The sequence below is a fragment of the Cydia amplana genome, chromosome Z, assembly GCF_948474715.1.
Source record: "Cydia amplana chromosome Z, ilCydAmpl1.1, whole genome shotgun sequence".
Classification (NCBI taxonomy): domain Eukaryota; kingdom Metazoa; phylum Arthropoda; class Insecta; order Lepidoptera; family Tortricidae; genus Cydia; species Cydia amplana.
This window is the reverse complement of record NC_086096.1, coordinates 38,480,455-38,504,069: the sequence shown is the minus strand read 5'-3', so window position 1 is coordinate 38,504,069 and position 23,615 is coordinate 38,480,455. Positions and strand designations below refer to the sequence as shown.

The following is a 23,615-nucleotide window of genomic DNA, read 5'->3' as shown; positions in this document are numbered from 1 at the left end:
AGTGCACGCTGTTCAAATTACGTGTGAGCCCGACGCCACGCTGCACGCCCCGCCGAACGCTCCGCTTATGGATTCGTCATGTCTGTCTGTCTGTTAAAACTTGGTAAGTAGATGTATTCTGTGAACCGCATTAAGATTTTCACACAAAAATAGAAAAAAAAATTTTTTTGGGGGTTTCCCATACTTAGAACTAAAACTAAAAAAAAAAAATTGTCAAACCCATACGTGTGGGGTATTTATGGATAGGTCTTCAAAAATGATATTGAGGTTTCTAATATAATTAGTAGAATAGTTTGCGCGAGAGACACTGCCAAAGTGGTAAAATGTGTGCCCCCCCCCCTCTAACTTCTAAATAAGAGAATGATAAAACTAAAAAATAAACCTCCACCGAAAATTGGTTTGAACGAGATCTAGTAAGTAACAGACGCAACAGGACAACAGGAGGAGGTTTAAGACGAAACAGGAACTGAGATTTAAATATTTTAGGTAAATATACCCGTCTCGCTAACGGAAGCGGCTCCTAAAACTAGTGCGATAAGGACAAGGCGAAAAATCCTGCGTAAAACTCTCAAAAATCGAGGTTTCGTACTAGACTGTTTCCTCCTCCAAAACTTAACCAATCGTAACCAAATTTGGAAATCTAAATGGTTATGAAATTATCTGTGTCGGACCGTTTTGCTTTTTTGGCTAATTGATATCAGTTTTGAATACCACGCCTCTCATTGCGGCATAGTCAATTAGGCCATTTTGGCCATTTTGAAGGGCTCTAGCGCCTTAAAAAACAAAAATATCAAAAAAAGCAAAACGGTCCGACACAGATATTGACAATATTAATCTGTGTTAAAAAAATCATTGCTCTAGCTTCAAAACCCACCACTTTCAGTTAGTGGAAAAGTAGTCGTACATTTACTTGCGTACCAACCCACCCGCATGGCTCACCCGCGCACCCGTATGGCTCAATAGCGCGCACGTAGAGAAGGTCGATGTCCAGCTGCGTAAAGCCATGCGGTGCATAACCGGCACCATACAGTCAACTCCGACACAGTGGCTGCCAGCTCTGAGCCACATTGCTCCGCCGCATCTTAGGAGACAACAAGCCCTGCTAAAGGAAGCAAACAAAATTGCCTCAAACCCAAAGCTGCCCGTCTACTCGGAATTTTTCTGTCCGCCCAGGCTACGCTTAAAATCCCGGCATCCACCTTACAATACGGCACAGGAACTTAAAGAGAGCAGCTTTAACATCAAGGATAAATGGAGAGAGGACTGGACTGCCAACTCGCCCAGGGCATCCCATCCTATTCATTCATACGATCCCACCCACAAACTGCAAGGTTTCTCGGCTCCGAGACGGGAATGGTGCCAACTAAATAGACTCCGCACTGAAAGCGGGCGATGCGGAGAATTTATGTTTAAGTGTGGGTGGCGAGATACTCCGAAGTGCGATTGCGGAGCACCTGTACAGTCCATTTCCCACATTGTCCACGAGTGCCCAAAAAGAAAGTACCCAGGAGATCCTCTGGACTTACTTAAGTTAAGCGGAAACGCAGCCCATTGGGTGAAGAACCTAGATATTAATTTGTAAAGCGACTATGAATCTTATTAATGCCATACGACTAAATAAATAAATTTACTTGCGTAACTTTGGTTTATCTACGCACATGTCATTAGTGCTCTATTATGCTTTCAGAAACCGTAGGAAATGACCAGCTTTATTACAACCAATTTTACTATGAGAACTTTCTTATCTGTGGTAGTAGGTAAAATCTGTACTTTAATGTTATTACATTACAGATTTTTTTTACGTTATGAGTTTAAATTTGGAACAGCAGTGAAAACTCAAGTGGGTCTCTATTCTAGTATCCATAGATATTAAAACAGTTATCGATACGAAACGTCAACGATATTTGATCTCGAGTGACATGAGAATAGGGACTTCATTCGTTTGTCTGGGAATTAAAAAAAACTACGGATGCGTAACATGCGTGAATAAGTTTTCATTCACCGCCATTTGACGTACAATTTATCTTTTAATTAGTTTTGAGTATGTGTTTAGATAAAGTAGTGTATGTAACTGTATATAATTAGGCATTAAAACACTCGTGTGATCCTATTAAGAAACTCACTAACGTTCGTTTCTTAAACCCACACTCGTATGTTAATGCCTCTCATTATGTAATAGTTACATAAACTACTATTATAGTTTTTTTTAGTAGTTCGTCAGTATTCAACATCTAATAATTTTAATATAAAACGCATTAAAATTAGGCATGGGCAGACTATAGGCTTAAAAAGCGATTACATCCAAACAACCCATAAGTAGCGGAAACTAATCATATATCCCTACCAATATACAGCACACTGGCAAAAAAAAGAGAAAAAAAAAGCTGGATGCAGACAGGCCAAACAGGCAATGCCAATCAATGAAAGACTCACAAAGTCGCTCCTTCATCTGGGCATAGAGAAATATAGTAAGACAAGAGTGCTCACTCCATCCATACATCAGTTAGACTATTAATTTCAGTGTCTACATCTAGCATCGAGTAGCGGAACTATCAGTACTGCTACTTGATAATAGATGTAGCACCGACCGGAAAGTTTTATCTCAACAGCATAAGACTTTCCGGTCGGTACTACATCTATTGTCAAGTAGCAGTACTGATAGTTCCGCTACTCGATGCTAGATGCTAATAGTCTTTTTGGTACTAAAACTGATGTATGGAGTGAGCATTTGAGCAATCTATGTATTTTTTTCTCTATGATCTGGGTAAGGTGGAGGATAGCAACCAGTGTCATCGTGCCGTCGTGGACCATTTAACGAACATCTTTTTAATTCAGGTGATACAGACGATACCCTTAGCCGAGATAGCATGGAGAGTATGGAGACAGAAGATGCAGTTAGCTTCTCGTGTGGTGCTGGCATGCAGCGGAGGGGCTCCATATAGGGCAAAACGTCTCCGATCTCCTCGAAATCCTACTGAACATCAAAGGTTTGACAGGATTCCTTGAGAGAAGTTGGGCTGGTTGGACTAGCCTACCCCCCCACACCTTTCACGCCAGTCGTCGAGTTGAGAAGACCTACCCGTGCTACAATACAATCCCTACTAATACTCGTATGTATATCTGTTATCTCTACACGCTTCAACCGCTAAACTGATTTATATTCAATTTGGTATGGAGATAGTTTACACATTTTTTTATCACGGGATTTTACGCAGACGAACGCAGTTTCAGATTAATGTAAGAGACATATATTTTAACAAAGCCAAAGTGATTTAAGGGACAACTAATAATGTCTAAAATAATCGATTTATTAAAAAAAAAATGGATTATAGGCGGAAAGGAAACTAAAAACTGAAGTAATTGTCAAATCAAACAAAAAAATCCTTAGCCACGGCACTGGTTTCAGGGCAACATAGTGAAAAACACATAGGTAAAAAAAAAACAAAACTATTTTGTCTATTATGTCCCTCATTTTAATAAAAAATGCGGTTGACGACATATCTCTTCTACTCCTATGTAGCAATACCCGATCAATATAACCTTAAATGAACTATGGTTACAGGCTTACAGGTGTGACGTGTGTTTGTACAGATGCGATACTATGTCACGGCAGAAATAGACCGAGTGCAATGCCTCCTAGCTACGTTACAACATTAATGTTTTAATGTACATGAGAAATTACGATGGCTACCATTGCCACATTAAAAATTTATGGCGATTGTGAAAATTTTTGTTAGGAAGTCATTATGTCAGAACCGAAAACAATCTCGGTTTCTATACGGCTAAAGTGACTTAATTTTTTTAAAGGCGTTTTTCTCTTCATGATCCCAGTGTAATTCATGTTTTTTTTGTGATTTTATATGTGTAGTTATCATCGGTGAATTTCAAGATATATACCTGATTAAGAAGCAAATTAAATTTGCACACGACTTTATTCCATTGATAAATGAAAATTAGTCGTATTTTATGCATGCGCGACTAACTTTCGTTATTCAATGGAATCAAATGGTTTACGGTGAGTCACTAAATATAAAGGCCACTAAAAGACGCGAATGGTGCGAATGATTGAAATTAAAGTCATGTCAAAAATATGGAGATGACAATTGTAAATTTGAATGGCAGGACAATGTCATGTCTATAAACGTGATTTTATGCTTGTGTTTTCTCTTAATCGGCATAAAGTACACAATCCTCTTAACCTCCTAAGACACCGCGTACAAATTTTGTACAAATTTTGTTCTGGGGTAACTCAACTGAACGAGAATTGGTGTTTATGGCTCAAAAGAAGTGTCTGCGTTCTGCTTGTGGACTAAAGATACCTGACTCATGCAAGACATATTTTATTAATTTGAAAATATTAACTGTGTCATGTTTATATATTTTTGAAATTGCTATGTATGTCAAATTAAATATTGTAGTATTTAAATATCGTGACTGTATTACTTTTGCATGCTGCATGGTAGGTCATAAGATCTAGTCATAGTTATAAGTAGTATTCAATATTTCCATGCCTATTCAGGCAGGATGTGCTGTTCAAAAATTGTTTTTTACATCTTTATGATCTTTATCAAGAAATAAATAAATAAATGATGATGATATTCCACAATATATTTTGTACTTTCATTGTGTAACTAAGGGTTCCAAATTAAAAAAAACAACAACAACGGGTTGCACTCCGGGAGTGCCGACAGAAGTGAAAACTCAATCAATCAATCAATCAATCAATCAATCAATCAATCAATCAATCAATCAATCAATCAATCAATCATTTATTTCAGACATAAGAGCCCATATCATTTGTTAGTAATACAATAGAAATTAATCTTAATGACTAGTCCAAAATGTCTGCAGCACTATGTATAATTGACCCATCCTCCTTTCTATTGAAAAACTTTAGTTTCGAAATTGCTGGCCAGTGAGCTTGTTTAAAATTCGAAATCAAATTTGCAGCGTTAATTGTTTAAATTTGAATATAAATTGTAAAATTTTCTTGCAAACCTCGCATCTAAATATATTTGGTCATGATATTTTGAGTTTTATTCACCAGTACTAGAGTTCACTTTTATTAGCGATTTCGTCAAGATGTAGCTTTATTGAATTATATTTGAGTGATATAAAGTTAGAATGTAACTGTGAGATCCTCGTATTTCAGCCCGTATAAGATTAGAACCTTTTTCATGTATTGTCATTGAGTTTTTCTTTATTGATTTAAATGCCATCTAAACCTTACGGTCACGTGATCGCCTTACGCTGTCTCGAGTTTATCATTTTTTCCCCACCTCAAAAAGTGCTCAGCGCCGCTAAAGAAGTTTTCACTTCAAAAACGAGTGCTTCGGGGTCTCAGGAGGGTAAGAGTGTTTGATAGGTTGCTATGAGAATGTTAATACCGTGTCTCTTTACAGTGACTGTTCGACCCGAGAGGAAACAGGGGCGGAACGTGCTGACCCGGGAGGAAACAGTCACGGGCCCTCTCTCCGCCCTTCGGAATGCCATGCAAAAGAACATGAGGGTCAAGGTAAGATCAACGTCACGGCCTACCGCGAAAACAGAAATTCGCAAATTGCGGGGATCTTTCTCTTTTTCTCTCATTAAGACGTAATTAGAGTGACAGAGAAAAATGCCCGCAATTGACGAACTTCGATTTTCGCGGTTATAACCCTGAAACGATCAAGTTGATTACGAGATGTAGGTTAGAAACAACGTATCTAACCGATAGGCTAGATGCTAGATAACAAGTTTTTATTAATGGGTGATAAGATCAGAGTTGTTTTGACTTTTGAGGATCAAATGTCTACTTATATAGGTACGGCACCCATTGCTTTAAATTCTTTTAAGTGATAATTAAGTCAGAAATGATAGTCATAGTCTGACAATCGTACTCTACTCACGAAACACCCCTAACAAAACGGCAAGTGATCACGTCACGATCACTGAAAAGCCATATTGAAGTATGGAATGAAGAAATTTTGAGAATAAGATTTTGACGGTGAAATATTGCGTTTATGTATTTAGTTGCTATACAATCTATTTATTTTATAAAATGTAATGAATCGAATGGTACCTTTATTTTTTTCGTTTTTGGGAGTTAAAAAGTGTCTGATTTATTGTGATGAATTGCTAATTTTCTATTTAATTATAACTAAATTTTGTTACATGATTCAAAATGTGTCATCATCCCTATTGTTCGTTAACACTGTTAACAGTGTAGGAGATACGGTCAAGGAATATCATTTTAGTTCCATTTCGTTCCTTGTCACAGTGACAATAGTATGAGGCACGTGAAGTGCTAGACTTTCATATTGATCACTGTGACAAGGTACGAAATACTGAAATTAAATTATTTGTACAGTCAAGTGTAAAAATATGGGTGCGTACATACGAGCTGACATAAGAGCTATGGGACATTTTTTTGAGTAAGTTATACACACACTGTACATGAAAGTAGGCTATTTATTACTTTTAGTTCTAAACTCGGTTCAAAGCTTTCGGGAGTTACAATGTACGTGTCTACTCCTGGCGTGCCGCCAACGCGGAAACGCAACGGTGACTGATGCGTGCGCGCACATACAAACAAAAGGTCTACAAACTGATAGAAGTTTCGCGACGCGTGAGAACATTTCTATTATGTACCTGCCTATTTTTAAACTATTTTATAAATAAACCTTAAATCATAAGTCTCTACTACATAGTTGCTAAACAAATTTTAAGGAATATTTAAAATTTCTTTCGTCCGTAGTCTTATTTGCCTACACAAATTTGAGACTCAATTCGGAAATTGCGTCTTTTAAAATAAGTAGTTTTTGCTTACCCTACTAATCGTGATAGGCCACGCTATAACATCCATATAAATAAACTCATTACCCAAAATTCCACTCTATAATTCAAAAAATAAAAGCCATATAGCCCGCATTAATAGAATTACAGCTCGTAACACAATATTTATAAAAGACGCAGCAAGCGGAAATCAACTTTATTACATTACAAATAACTGTTATATTAACCGCACTGGCAGTCTTATCGCAGACCTTTATACGTCAAATTATTTTTAAGTGTAGGTTGTACAAATGTCGACTCTATTTCCATAGAATTTAGGGTGATATAGGCCGCTTGTGTTAAATTTGCGAATAGGTCGCAAGCGCAAGGCCCTTCCTAGACTGAGTCATGTGTAGACAAATAGAATAATTCTAGAGATATGAAATATATGCTATAATAATTATTATCTGTTATCTAAACTATTAACGCGCTGGCGCCATAATATTTAAAATAGATTCGTCAAATCACCAGAAAGAAAAACTTTGCAACGAAATATGTCCATAGATAAAAGCGTGACTAATTTTCATTATGATGATATGCAGTGAAAAATATGTTTTCTAAAAACTGAATTTTGGAAATATATCCAATTATCGACGGACATTCGAAAACTTTTGGCCAAACTGAGGCTTCGGGCGTATTAATAGGAAAGAGGAGAATACAAACGTAGTCCTCATGTTCACACCTCCCTGGCTTTTTACACAATTTGAGGTACTTACTCGTATATTAACTTTTTTTTTAAACTGTGGAAATTTTCCGCTCCTAAATGATATAATAATATAATCAAAATATCAAAGAAACTCAAACGCCTATACTTGTGCCGTTCTCAAGAAAGTTCTCTGTTTTGTATGGAGAACGTTCTCGCTCGAGAATATTCCCGATACCTAGTAAACGGAGAACGTTCTCGAGAACGGCACAACTCTTCGTTTGACAGCATTGCTATGGTTAATAATAAATTGTGTAAAAATATTTACCGTAGTCAATATCCAGGGAGGAAAATGGGGACTACGTTTGAATGGCGAAGCGGTCGTCCACTATCCTCTTAACCCATTCAGTGCCAGCACTTGCTACGCGCTACGAGCATGGGAAAACCCGTATGTAGCGAAAAGCGACTACGGATAGAGCACCCGCCTGGCGGGTTGCTGGCAGTGAATGCGTGAACAGACATGTGAGTTAACCCTTTGTTTTTCGCCACGCCACTTCGTATAGTGTGTGGATCGTTGATTATAAATGTTTTTCGACCTTGCCGCTTCCTTGTTTACGTTTACATTTGTGTGGAACTAGCCAAGTGATGCGGGTTTACTTGTTGTAAACATTAGTTGGTCCATGGGAGTACGGAGGGAAAGTTATATTCGAGGAATCGGGTATATTATATGTAATTACATAGATAATTCGCAAAAAAAGTGTTGTATTTCCGAATGTTTTGTTTTCATCTCGAAGTCTCGGGTATAATTCGCGGGATACGTAAAGAAGTATATATTTGTGTATATACATATTTGTGTATTTAAAAAGAACTTTTTTTTAATAGGCCTTTTTAGAATAAATAAAACATTAAATCTAATAAAACGAAGCGCCGTAAAGATATAAAATAAAATATCACGCAAAAACGACCAAAAAGATATGTACCTATGTTTAAAATTTGGCGCAGTTTACCTATGTTGAAATAAGACAAATTATACTTTTTATCCCCAAATTCATCCCAGTAGCTGGTGCAATGAGGGTTGACATTGTGTAAGTAATAAGGATCAGTTTCACAATTATGAAAAAAAAAAACATATTTTATGATTTATTTCTAGAGACACACACGGACAGAAAACATATGTTGTATTATATACAGCCCTGCTAAGCTACCTTGAATTATAATTTGTTAACGTTATTGCCCACCGACATCACATCATAATGTCTATGTATGTATTTAGAACCGAAGTACCTGCTTATCATTTTATGATTGCTATAATCGAGTATTATTCTAATTTATATTAATTATATTAGAGACTTCATTTAAGACAAATGAAACGGGTCAGTTTATGTACAAAACTACCATTTAAAGTTGTACCTCTAAAGAGTTGAGGCTCGCTCGTTGATAGGTTGACAGATTGCCAATAAAAAACAAAGACTTTTGATATTTCTGTTTCAATTTTAGTTGGGCCTTAATCCGTCTAGAATATAGTCATTTTTAGGGTTCCGTAGCCAAATGGCAAAAAACGGAACCCTTATAGATTCGTCATGTCTGTCTGTCTGTCCGTCTGTCCGTCTGTCCGTCTGTCCGTCTGTCTGTCCGTCCGTATGTCACAGCCACTTTTCTCCGAAACTATAAGAACTATACTGTTGAAACTTGGTAAGTAGATTTATTCTGTGAACCGCATTAAGATTTTCACACAAAAATAGAAAAAAAACAATAAATTATTGGGGTTCCCCATACTTCGAACTGAAACTCAAAAATTTTTTTTTCATCAAACCCATACGTGGATAGGACTTCAAAAATGATATTGAGGTTTCTAATATCATTTTTTTCTAAACTGAATAGTTTGCGCGAGAGACTCTTCCAACTTCCAAAGTGGTAAAATGTGTGTCCCCCCCCCCTGTAACTTCTAAAATAAGAGAATGATAAAACTAAAAAAAATATATAATGTACATTACCATGTAAACTTCCACCGAAAATTGGTTTGAACGAGATCTAGTAAGTAGTTTTTTTTATACCTCATAAATCGCCTAAATACGGAACCCTTCATGGGCGAGTCCGACTCGCACTTGGCCGCTTTTCTATGTGTACGGAAACTTAGTCATACTTCACTAACAATCATTACCTAGAACCTAATAGGCTTATAGGCTAGCCTAGGACAGATTGTTGTGTCGGTAAAAACATGTGAAAAAAAAACAGTTTAAATCCGATAAATAACATAATACATATTTAAAACTTTCGCGTTTTGAACACATATTAACACATATTTAAAAAAACTATAAATAACTTGTTACACAATGGAAAAATTGCGTAGTAGACGAATGACGAATATATTAGTTTTTGAAATTGCCAGTTCAAATATGTAACTTGCCGTAACTTACGCAAGGAGTTATGCCAATCGCAATGTTATGTAAATATGAACCTTCACACAACTATTTAAAGTGTAAAATGCTAAGTTCAAGGAGGAAGGGAAATTCTGGGTCTATTTTTAATACGGCCCTTTATAATTTAAGAATAGGGAAATTGGAATTAATCCAACTATGTGGATACGGTCCATTTGAAATCCAAGATTTATACCACAAAAACGTTGAAATACTTTTTGTATATTCGCATGCGTTTTTGGCGTCATCGGCACGACTCACGACGCCTTTAAGCGTTCTTGGCGTTCAAAGGGATAAAGATGTCAGTTAATATTTAACTGTTTTAACCTTCGACGCCAGCCCGACGAATAAAAGTGGGGTGTTAATACGTTCCACCCCAATGTCTGTCTGTTGCATCGTAGTTATCAAACGGATGGACCGATTTCGATGCGGTTGTATTTTATCTGAATGTGTGTTATTTGCGGTGGTTCTTAGCTATGTTTAATAAAAATCGATCCAGCAGTTTAAAGAGTGTCAGGTCTTTTCTAAAATGATGTATGGAATAATGGTACCTATGAAATAGTTTTTTTTGCAAAACGCTTAGGGGGTTCTTTAAAAATAGAAGAAGGCAGAGGACCGCCAAAAATGGAAATTGCTCCACCGGACAAGAGTCCTACTCTTAAATATATGATGATGAGATTGATGGGTTATATGTACAGTCAGCAGCAGAAGTTGCTAAGAGGGCGAGGTGTTCAAAATTACCTTGACACGCTCTTATTCTCTTAACAATAAAGTCGCGTCAAAATAATTTTGAACACCGAGGTGTTCGCTTAGCAACTATTGCTGCTGACTGTACATGTGCTAAGTAAGCAAGACGCAAAAATCAATAGTAATCGAGTGGGTTTAAAAATATTCGGCATCGAAGGCCAATGAGACATAAACACTGTCGTTGCGTGTTGTACTTGCACGTGTGTACGGTTTGCATACCAATTTAAATGAGCAAATTTCTAATCATTATTCTTATATTCTTGCAGAGTACGCTAATGAGCAATAAAATAGAACTACAGTAGAATCCGCTTATAATGACATCGAAGGGAAGTGACAAACACGTCATACTAAGCGGATGTCATATAAAGCATAGTGGATTAATTTTTTATTATTGTTATTTTTTCCGAATTAATCTCGAAATCCATTGTAAGATAATGAGTTTTAATAACCTGGAACCAATTGTCAACCTGTTACCGAGAGTCAAAACTAAATTAACTTAAACGCCACGCACGCACCAAACGCCCTCGCAGGGAAAGATGTGGGACGGCCACGAAAACCAGCGAAGTGTCAGTGTATAACCGGACATAATTTCATGAAAATAGGATTTTTAGGTCATAGTAAGCGGTTTGTCACTATAAGCGAAGTCATCTTATCCGACTTTGTCACTAAGAATTTTATATGAAAACCAAACTTCGCACAGTAATTGCGTCATAGTAAGCGGTTGGTCAGTATAGGCGGAGTCATAATAAACGGATTCCACTGTAGTATAGAAAATCGGAATACTTATAAAATTACTTAGGTATGCCAATTTTTTGCTCAAAAAAACTCTTGGACAATAATAAACTCCATATAAAAATTATTTTTAAATCTTCACAGGCGACTTCCCATCTTACAAAATAACCTTTAAATATCGGTTTTATTAAAAAGTATATTAGGTATTTGAAATAAAGCAGCCACCGTGAAAATGTTTATCAAATTCGCCATATTCACGCATAAACATTCACATGAAAACTGATCAGAAATACGTCTTAAATTCGAAACACGCAAATTAAATTTAAATTGACATTACCGTTGACCATAATAATATTTACTTTTCGATTATTTTTACCAAAAATAACCGTGACTATTTACATGTAATCTTTTTATTACCTCAATTAACTCTCTATTAATAAAACTATCAATTTTTCTCCCGACCGTACAACCTTGCCTTCAAGGCGGCCATCTTGGCTCTAGCCCCACACCAAAACGTCAAACCGCCCTCCAAACCACAGTCACATACGACCTTTTTCCCCGCGCACGGAACCCTTGTTCACTGTTCACTTCCTCGTTTCGTCTGTTCACCTTGACAGCTTGCAGCTTATTAAGGCATGATTGAAACTGTTACAGTGTTGCTTACGTCAGAGACTTTTTTTAAAAAGTGCAAGTGGATACGCGCTTTTTGAGATCCGCTTCGGGGCTGTACAGAAAATTCGACTAGAGATGTGCTAGTATTTAGATAGTTCCCGGGTTTCCCGGGATTCTCGGGCCGCGAATTAGCAATTACTATTTATTTTAATTGCACACTAATTTCGTACGCAGAAATAGAAAGAGTAAAGTTAAAGTTTATTTTATTACGTACTTATACGCCAAAATCTAGTTTAATTCTGTAATTCTAATTCGGGATATCAGTATTAGGTACACAGGTTTTCCTAGATAACCATTTGTGTTTGTACGATGCAAGTGATGCTATGAGTTTCCTTTTGAATAAATAAATTATCTACTTTGATCATTGCCGTCCTGTTAACATATGCCATAATGCAATTTATACAGCAAAAATTAATAAATAAACATTGTTTGTTTCTGCATTTGTGTAACGTAAAGTTTTAAGATTCGAAGCAAATTATCCTAGCATTAGTACGCATCGCCCTTATACCTATAAGGACAAGGTCTCGAATCCTTCAAACGTATCAAGATCGAAACCTTACAAGTTTCAGAATTTCAATTACATATAAAAAACCTTCCTCTTTACATCGTTGCATTTTAAGACGTATTTGAATGTGAATAAGATGCATTTTCGATTGTGCCGCACGGCCCGCATTGTTAGTTTGGAAGTTTTTTACGTTCGAATGTAGGCGACCTTGGTAAGGCAGTATTCGGGGTTAACCGCTTGTACAGACAGCAGAACAATGAGTTTAATGAGGTTATACAGGAGCTTGAGGGAGCCACTGATTTGAAATTCGGAAATGTTGCCTGTTTTAAAGAAACGCAAAGACTGACTAGACTTATAAAGGTAGTTAAAAATGCAATCGCCAGTTTGCGCGGATCCGAAACAATTGCGAATTTTTTGTAACTAATCATAAAGTATACGTAGGCTGTCTACTCAAAATATGTAAATTGGACAAGTAGGGTTAGAAAATAATCGGTACTTCTGTTTTGTAGGATAATATTTTACTTTTGGTTTATTTTGTATGTATTATATGTATATGAGAAATAATATTTTTTTTTTATTTGAAGTATAATACCTAAGTGTAAACTGCATATTATATTCCTTTTTATGTGGGTTTTTTATGTAATTTTAAATTGTATGGATATATTCTTCTATAATATATGTATTTTTTTAATTCTTAGTTACATATTTTGTTTTGTTTTGTTTTAAAGTGTCTAAAACCCGATCATCAGTTCCAAGTAATTACATATAAGTATGTATAAATATTTAAAAACTTACATCTATCTACGTACCTTTAATTAAGCAGTCCGTCGGGCAACGAAAGTACAGACAATAATACAAAGTCAAGCAGGAAAACCCGTAAGATGACAGATGACAAATACGACATTGGAGTCATTACAACCATTCAGTTAAAAATCGCATCGCAACATACATTTCTATAACACAAGAATTGTGGCCTTAAACTTATTAAAATGTCATGTTCAAATTTGACGTTGACATTGTGATTTGAACGAATGTTATTGTACCTTCAATTATCTTTATATCGTGTCGATTTTGATCTTATCTTATGACCTTGAAAAAAATCAATGTCAAGGTCATAAGTAAAAAACAATTCTTTTGTTAAAAAAATCGCATTTACGCAAAATTCGCATGTCGCTTGGCAGGCAGAAATTAAATAAGTTTTAAAAATAGAAAAGTCATAGCCAATGAAAGAATGAGGGTACAAACTTTGTGTCGTCGAGCTCCTTCACTGGGCGGTCTCTTAAAAACTTACATTTTCTCTCTGGTCCGTTTTTTTCTAATGAGGGAGCGGTCGTATTAAGAGCGCCATAACTGGAAAGAAAAATATATAAATTTAGCAATAATTTACAAAAAAATCTGCTTTTTAAATATACTTGGTCAAGGAAATCTTGTCAGTAGAATAGGGCGGCAAATTTGCAAAATCGCGGGTTAGCAATACTACGTTTGTTTACATTTCATCGTTGTTCGATGTACATTGCTGCTTTTTGTTCGTTACCTAGGGATACCGTACTTTAGTTTGCTTTACATTGCTACTGACATATCCGGCTTGACAGACTATAATTAACGTGTACAATAAACATTAGTGTTTGCTTTAGTGACGATCCCGGGACATGACGAGAAATCCCGGAGTTAAAACCCTAGTTTTCATATTCAGGAAAAACAGTACCTAGTCTTAAGGACACCCTATGCAAAAAAAAAATTGAGCCTATATACGTCCCACTGCTGGGCACAGGCCTCCTCTCATGGCTCCTCTACACGATGGGCCAACGCCGGCCACTCCAAGGGACGCATTTATGCGTTAGAGGGAGCAAGTGATACTGCTATCTCATTCTACCGCATGGCTGCGTCCCTTGGAGTGGCCGGCGTTGGCCCATCGTGTAGAGCAGCCATCATGCGCGAGAGGGCTTGACCTAGTGGCTATAGCCCCCACGCTAGCCCAATGCGGATCACCTTTGAATTTCTTCGCAGATGTATGCATGCAGGTTTACTCACGATGTTTTCCTTCACCGAAAAGCTAGTGGTAAATATCAAATGATATTTCGTACATAAGTTCCGAAAAACTCATTGGTACGAGCCAGGATTTGAACCCGCGACCTCCGGATTGAAAGTCGGATGTCATATCCACTCTGCCACCACCACTTCTATGAAAAGTTGAAGCAAAAAATAAATTAATTCCAAGAACCGTCAGGGGTTGTTAGATAGCATTGCTATCATAGCACGCTGAGATGAGGCCAATTCGTGGCACTTAAATCTTATTTTGTGTTTTCTTTTATATTATGTATTGTTTGTGCTTACGAATAATAGTATTTTATACAATCGTGATATAATGGAGAGCTTTTCAGTCGAGTACCGTGTTTAGGCAACGAAGCTTGCTGAGTTGCCTAAATAAAGGTACGAAATTGAAAAGCTTGATTATATCACTATTGTATACAATACTTTTTCTACGAGTCAACAAAAAAAAAATACTTAAAACTAGTAGAAGAATCATATATGTAGGGTAGGTAAAAAAACCAAAAGTATACAGCTAAGATGCGCGAGCAGCCGCGATACCTTCATACTCGTACGCGACCCGGCCCCCGCGCCCCGCGCCCCCGGCCGGTTGATCAACGACACCTTCTTGTAACTCATGAGGCCCTGGTACAACTTGCTCCGCGCTTTCGATTGGTCTATTTCATTATAGTTGACTAAACTGTACCGAAATGAATATTATAGTTGACTAAACGGTATCGAAATGAATATTATAGTTGACTAAACTGTATCGAAATAAATATTATAGTTGAGTTGGGGTCCCATAGTGAAAAAAGTATGCGATTTCACTTTGGTGTACGAAGTCTTAATTCAAGCATTGCAGTCGACGAGTAGAAAAATTCTATTATATTCTATAAACACTTAATTTAGCATTAATTCCACATGCGAGAATTATCGCATTTTTATAAATAATTATGATAAACAAGTTCTAAATCGCAACTACGTAAGGGCAATCATTCAGCAATCTAATTCGGAACAAGTGTAGTATTTTTCTAATGAAAACACATTCGCCTACGCCGTTTTACGTTTGCTCGCTAGATATCTTATTGCAATCGCTAACAGACTCTCGGCCAGTAGGCCATTGACCAGTACTGTCCACAGATATTTATTTATTCTACATGGCAAAAGAAATACGTACACCCAAAAAAGGCGGCCTTCATGCCACAGACAAGTACAAATATATTTATCTCGCATCGTTCGCTTTTTATCTTTTTTTTCGCAGAACACTCTCTCATTAGCTGCATGTCTTCCTCATAGGGGCGATAATTTTTGTCTGTGTGCTTATGTGTGTAACAGGCATAATGTTTGCTGTAGTGTGCCATGTGTGGACTGTGGTGTGGCGTTGCAAGTACACCCCGCAGCTCGACATTGTGGATGTAGAATCCTAGGCCCGAGATATTCTTACACACACAAAGCTATTTGTTGGATGAGATAACGATATCCATCTCTCATTCTGTAGTATAGCTGTGTCCCTACTTACGAAAATAAAATGTACAAGTGTATCTTGGGCCCTACATCCGATATCGGATCGGACAATGTGAAAACGCTCTAACGCTGGTCAGTCCGTCCCCCGACTCGCGAAGCGCGCGCAACGCCGCCTGCGCGGGCGCTGGCGGAAGCGGTCGCAAGGCTGCGCTCCTGACCTCGCCTCTTTGTCTATGATCTAGTCGAGGCCGAACGCTCGCCCGCTGTAAAAGGGCGTAAGTGCGCGGGAAATGCGAGTAGATAAGACGTTTACGGTGGGAATTTTGATGTTTTAGGATTTCGGTATTTCGCTAGAAGGAACGAGCCTCAAATTTGACCTATCCCAAGAGCAAGTGTATAAAGCGTCTTTGAATGAGTCCCACTTTTTTTAAGGAGATATATATTCTTGGATGGCGCAAGAATTTAACACAAATAGACCTAGTCCCACAGTAAACTCAGTAACGCTTGTGTTGTAGGTACTAGACGACGATAAGATAAATATAATAGATATATAGATAAATACTTAAATATGTACATGGAACAAATAGTTGTGATAAACACACAAATAAATATCTAACCAGAATTCGGGAACTCCCGCTTCGTAAACATTTGACCTGTCCCATGAGATGAGGAAAGCAATAAGCACTAAAGCGTCTGAGGCTAGACTCATTAAGATTTTTTTTAAAAGAGAGGCCTAGGCCCATATTAAACGTTGTTAATCTATTTTGTGAAACTGACTGCCATTATGCGCCGACGGAAATTTTCCAAAATTGTGAAATTTTCCTCATTAGAAAGTTTTTTCTGTGGGGATTGAAAATTTCCGGAACGCAAAATGGAAATTTCTTGTACGTCTGTGGATTTTACGAGAGTATTTCCGATGTTTTGGAAACTTTGCCCATCTGTACTGCTACATGACCTTCCACTTCCAACCCAAAGGGAAAACTACGCCATATTGGAATTATTCCGGTTTCCTCATGGTATTTTCCTAGGATTGGTAAATATTAAATAATTACTTTTATCATAGGTACGGGGTTCGAACTCGCTACCTTCGGTTTCAAACACCACTAGGCCATCAACGTTTATAGTGCACTGTCCGCTAATATAATAAAAACATCAACACTGAGGTGAGGTGTCACAAGCGCGTTTCCGAGCCTTTAGAAACCTATAAGTAACTAACCACGCTTATTCTCACACAGACTAATTAGAATTCACTTCTCATTGTATTAATAAAAAAAAAATGCTTTACCTACATAATTTTGGAACAGAGCTGATACTCTTCAAACTGCTGGATCGATTTCTATCAAACATAGCTAAGAACCACCGCAAGGAAACTCGCTTTTACGTTAAAAAAAAGCATCGAAATCGATCCATCCGTTTGAGAGCTACGATGCCACAGACACTTTAAAAACAAGCTGAACACTATCCGAAAGTACGTTGTAAGTTTCAGCGCGGCCGAAGGTTCGGCAGTTTCCGAAACCGAAACAGAAACTTCGGTCGGACTCCGGAATCCTGAAGGCCTAATACGAACCACTTCGTTCTTTCGTTCGTCTCTTGCATATTCTAGCGAAGAGAGGCAGATAACGATTTTCGATATTTCAATGTTGGCGGTCTCTGTACATTTTAGGGTCACTGAGCCCTAGTTATGTATTAACCAGTCTATTGTCAACTAGACTAGACGTTTGCATCCTGCAGTTGCGAATGCATAGTCAATATATGTAGATAGACTATTAGATAATAGCAGACGTTTTCCAGAAACTTCCTGCCCCGCACGGCTAAACTGGGGAATGAACTGTCGCCCGCGGCGCGCCGATACCTTCAAACCTCCAAAAAAAGAGCGGACAGTCGCCATCAGATATATCGGAGCGGCCAAGGTATTCACAATATCTGAACACGTACAATAGAGATAGAGACAATAGAGGCGTGTTCAGATATTTGTGAGCGCCTTAGCCGCTCCGATATATCTCATGGCGACTGTACCTAGGTGTAAAGTTGTATACTACGCTTTTTTCAAATTTAGGAATTTTTATGATATTTCAACTCAGAATCAAGAGCTCTTTCGATCCTAATAGGAGTAAAAAGTATACCAATTTTTTATAATGTTTTTTGATGTTCGATCCTTCCATTTCCATTCCATTACCGCCAGATTAAGTCTATGAAAAATGGTAACGATATGAAAATAAAAATCTTGGGACACTTCTTTGTCCTATTGACTCAGTCCTATTTGATCAGGATCGCAGAAGCTTGGCATCACTCGACGCGAGAAGCATAGTCGTATTTGTCACATCGAGAAACATGAACTTCACTGACCACTATTGATCTGTATCCCATTTCAATAAGACCCAAGATAGTTCAGCATCGGCAACGATGGTCAAGCGCTCAAAGAAAACGTGGTCTCAGTGAATGTCGCGGGACTTCTCCAGTCGGCCTCGTGACGTCGCGTCGCCGGCGTCGCCTTGTTTGTATAAGGTCCGTTCGTGTCAGATGTAACCAAAGAGTTATTGATTGACATGGTGAGTGAAAGTCAAAGAAATAAACGTGCCCCTTAGTTTGACAGCCGAACGAAACAAATGACGCTGTATTGCGCAATATGGTTTGTGGTCACTTAATTGTCAAACGTCAACTTTTGACAATCAGAGTTACTTGTATAACTGTACATAGCCACGCAGTCGCCTAATCTTCCGTCGCAAATTTCTCGCGGCGCGCCGTATGTTTTGTTCTTGTCAAATTTCCTGGCTTTACGCCCCGTCTTAATCAACTTTTTCCTGGGGACTTTCTTAAACACGCAAAGCTTTACGTGATTGCGCCAAAGTCGTTTCAAAACAAAACATGTATCTATGTATTATATATATTCATTGCAGTCTAGTACCCACAGCACAAACCTCATTGAGCTTACTGTGGGACTTTACGGTGTGTGTAGGATTGTCCTACAATATTTAGTGACAATTAAAACAGTCGCGATGCACCGCTGGCTCCGTCTCGCGCGCCGCCGTCCCGGCCTCGGCTCAATGCCGCGCGTGCGTTTCCTGATATGCAATTTTCAGAGCGCGCCTGTGCGGCGTGCGCAGTGCCATCGTCGCAGCTGATCGTTCGTGGACCTTACGGCTACGGGATAAGAGCTAACGGCGATCAGCTGTGTTGCTAAGACAAATTGTTTGGAACAAGGGATTCCCTTTTATGGGTCGAAGAACTATAAAGCGAAATCTTTGGACGATGGAGCTTTTATTAGGCAGATAAGCGAATGGTCAACTGCTTTCGTTCTGATTATAGCAGTTAATGGTATATTTAATCTAAATCTTGAAAATCTGTTATTTATAGAGCTAGTGGCTCTGTGAACTGTAGACCTCGCGCGAGCATAGCTTAAAACTCAATAAATGTCCCTCCGCTATTTAAAAAAAATGTTAAGTAGGTATTTATTTAGCCATCGAACCGGCTCACGAGAATCGGTAGAGAATTCAGTAGAAGAGAACATCCGGGGACATATGAAAGCGTTTTTCCAAAACTGAAACTACCTTAGCGAAAAAATATCTACGTGTTCTGTTTTTTGGTAAACTTTTTCGATATCTATTTTAAAAATTATCAAATTGCCGGACCAATATTTATTATATTTTTTATTTGTAGGTAATTATTATTTGTTATAATCACTGACTTAATATAAAATAAATAGACACACAAAGCAGAACAAAAACGTCAAGAAATGTGGATCCCAATGACGTTTCGCACCATTTGCATTGATGATAAAAACGCTTACGTAAATTTTGAGTCAAGATAAATGTTTCGTACAGAAAAGAGCTTAATGTCGTAAGCATTAAGTGTCAAATTTGCAAACATAAGTACCAACACTGTTAAAAAAATTGTCCGATGGTACTAAACGTAACGTATTTACGTCAAACAACGTCAAACGAGAATAATGAACGAATGGAGTCACTTTGGTACACTTTAATATGTATTGCTGTACAGGAAAACCAATTGAAGTAATAAATAAAACAAATTTAATTTAATCGGGAGCTCAAATAAAATTAATTCGTGGTTCAAATTCAAACAAATTATTTTTTTAATTCGTAAGTATACGTCTTTAAATACTAATTTCCTTGAAATAAATTCTACTTATTATAACTGTGTATTTAAGATCTACATTTACTCATAGCACGGGTGCACGGGGACATTTAGGTACTGATTGGATTTTTTTTATAAAGTCTACCTATACTTTATAAAAAAAATCCTGTGGTTGTCACTGTGTTCAGACAGGTTTAGCATTTACAGTTAGGCGATATAAGCCCTTATTGGTGGTGTATATGTCGGAAACAGGGAAATGGGCCGAACACACAAGTGCCGTTTTGCCTTGTTTAAAACTGCATCACCCCTATCTCTTGCTATAATTAAATAGCAGTCCACTTTGCACGTCGCTTAGGTTTTCTTGGAAATCTTGAATTTAAACATAATATTATTCCTTATGATTTCCATATAAAAATATAAAAACATATTGACCTCACATCGACTCATTAGATTTTTGTTCCTTGACATCCCTTCTTTGGTATGTACTAACAAATTAATTTATTCAAAACCATAAAATTACCACCAGATTACATAAATTATGTAATTCTATCCAAAAAACTAACCGAAAGAAATACATTCCATCCTTTTTCCTTGTTTTATCATTGTTATTTTTACATATTTTAACGGCACATTTCGTAATTGTTGACAACTTCACATTTGAGCGTTTCAAACAAGACTAAACGAAAAAGTGATGCGTGATCTGTTTTGACATTACTTTTGTGGGGCCATTTTTGGCGGCTGATTGGGTATCCAGTTCTTTATACTATATCAATGGTTATAATTTAAAACGCCTCTAATTCGTTGAAAGTATAACAACAAATACTAAAAACAATAAAATTTAAGTAGGGCTCCCATCACTGACTTAATATAAAAGAAATAGACACACAAAGCAGAACAAAAACGTCAAGAAATGTGGATCCCAATGACGTTTCGCACCATTTGCATTGATGATAAAAACGCTTACGTAAATTTTGAGTCAAGATAAATGTTTCGTACAGAAAAGAGCTTAATGTCGTAAGCATTAAGTGTCAAATTTGCAAACATAAGTACCAACACTGTTAAAAAATTTAGTCCGATGGCACTTTAGTAACGTATTTACGTCAAACAACGTCAAACGAGAATAATGAACGAATGGAGTCACTTTGGTACACTTTAATATGTATTACCGTACAGGAAAACCAATTGAAGTAATAAATAAAACAAATTTAATTTAATCGGGAGCTCAAATAAAATTAATTCGTGGTTCAAATTCAAACAAATTAAATTTTTAATTCGTAAGTATACGTCTTTAAATACTAATTTCCTTGAAATAAATTCTACTTATTAAATAACTGTGTATCTAAGATCTACATTTACTCATAGCGCGGATGTACGGGGACATTTAGATACTGATTGGATTTTTTTTATAAAGTCTACCTATACTTTATAAAAAAAATCCTGTGGTTGTCACTGTGTTCCGACAGGTTTAGCATTTACAGTTAGTCGATATAAGCCCTTATTGGTGGTGTATATGTCGGAAACAGGGAAATGGCCCGAACACACAAGTGCCGTTTTGCCTTGTTTAAAACTGCATCACCCCTATCTCTTGCTATAATTAAATAGCAGTCCACTTTGCACGTCGCATAGGTTTTCTTGGAAATCTTGAATTTAAACATAATATTATTTCTTATGAATTCCATATAAAAATATAAAAAAATATTGACCTCACATCGACTCATTAGATTTTTGTTCCTTAACATCCCTTCTTTGGTACTAACAAATTAATTTATTCAAAACCATAAAATTACCACCAGATTACATAAATTATGTAATGCTATCCAAAGAACTAACCGAAAGAAATACATTCCATCCTTTTTCCTTGTTTTATCATTGTTATTTTTACATATTTTAACGGCACATTTCGTAATTGTTGACAACTTCACATTTGAGCGTTTCAAACAAGACTAAACGAAAAAGTAATGCATGATCTGTTTTGACATCACTTTTGTGGGGCCATTTTTGGCGGCTGATTGGGTATCCAGTTCTTTATACTATATCAATGGCTCCCATACAACAAACATGTTTTTTTTGCCGTTTTTTGTTCGATATTACGGAATGGTACGCAACCCTTCTTGCGCGAGTCCGACTCGCACTTGGCCGGTTTTTTTAAATGGTCATTAAAAGCAAATTACGTATTGTTTTGTTAATCTCAAAACAACCTCTAATATTTAATAGTTAGCCGAGAGCAGATTTACGTCATTTCTATAAAATCGTGAGTTATCCAAGGAAACTCGGAAATGGAGTTAACTAATCGCAATTGTATAGACAACCTTTTGAGTGCCGTTTGTTTAATTTAAATTTAATTTAATTAATTTATTATTTATCATACAGACTTTCATTACAGATCAAACGAAGGCTAATGATAGAGCTAATTCTTCATGGCATTTCTAATTACATAGAAAGTGTAGCCATTATGTCATCATTAATGTCGAATTTCTATAAAAAAATCCATAAAAAGCAGTCGTGGCCGAGTGGAAAAAGCGGTGGTGGCCGAGTGGATATGACGTCCGACTTTCAATCCGGAGGTCACAAGTTCAAATCCACGCTCGTCTCAATCAGTTTTTCGGAACTTATGTACGAAATGTCATTTGATATTTACCACTATCTTTTCGGTGAAAGAAGACATCGTGAGGAAACCTGCATACATTTGCGAAGAAATTCAAAGGTGTAAGTATGTGAAGTCCCCAATCCTATAGGGCTAGCGTGGGGACTATAGCGCACGAGAGGAGGCCTGTGCCCAGCAGTGGGACGTATGTATGCTGAAATTATTTTTAATTATTATTCTATAAAAATACGTTTGTATCACTCACTCACTTTGTTTTATTCAAATCTGTGCAAAGCTAGCTTTAGACCGACTTAAGTACATGGGAAAAATGTAATCATAATTTTTCGTTCTAGCTGAATCGTGTTAACCAAACTTTTGTAACTTGGTTATTGGCCGTGCGAAAGCGAAGGTCTCAGCTTGGGCAAAAACTCTTTCGTATATCCGGATGTTCTCTACAGGTCGCATTTCTCTACCGATTCTCGTGAAATTTGGTCACAGTTTAGATTATTATATAGATTTTTTGGTCGATTTCGTTTTGGGACGATTTTGGCAAAATAGCGAAAACATGAGGGTTATCAACATCGCCTAAAACCGTGAACGAATATAGGAGAATATCCATTTGTAATGTCAGCTATCGCATATATGCCAACTTCCTCCTTGAGAAGGTCGATAAGGAAATGAATGACTTGGGGAACTACCAAACGGCATTTTTACACAATAGGTCGACGGACTACCACCTCTTTACCCTCCGAAGGGTCCTAGATATCAACTGACGAGAGGGAAGGAAGGTTTTTGTGACAGCCCTAGACATCGAAAATGCCTCTGACATCCTGCTCAGCCGCATAAGCACCCCTCTTACAAACCGAGTTGTCGCTGCATGCATGCGAGAAAGAACCCATATTGCATGGTTTGGGCAAA

At 37.3% G+C, this 23,615-nt stretch overlaps 2 protein-coding genes across 5 annotated transcripts in view; one reads left to right on the top strand and one right to left on the bottom strand.

Annotated features, from left to right (window-relative positions):
• LOC134661531 (ecdysone-induced protein 74EF) overlaps positions 1-23,615 on the bottom strand; it is a 324,468-nt gene that overhangs the window by 204,177 nt on the left and 96,676 nt on the right. For 3 of the 4 annotated variants that reach the window (XM_063517652.1, XM_063517655.1, XM_063517654.1), the window contains exon 2: positions 13,821-13,879. The gene's annotated coding sequence lies outside the window, so the exon portion shown is untranslated. Of the gene's footprint in view, positions 1-13,774; positions 13,880-23,615 lie in introns of all 4 variants that reach the window. The other variant, XM_063517653.1, reaches the window with a different exon arrangement.
• The window catches only part of LOC134661541 (U7 snRNA-associated Sm-like protein LSm11), a 76,980-nt gene that overhangs the window by 20,295 nt on the left and 33,070 nt on the right, over positions 1-23,615 (top strand). Inside the window, exon 2 of the mRNA XM_063517673.1 lies at positions 5,403-5,515. Within this exon, the coding sequence (XP_063373743.1) occupies positions 5,403-5,515 (113 nt within the window). The remainder of the gene's footprint in view (positions 1-5,402; positions 5,516-23,615) is intronic.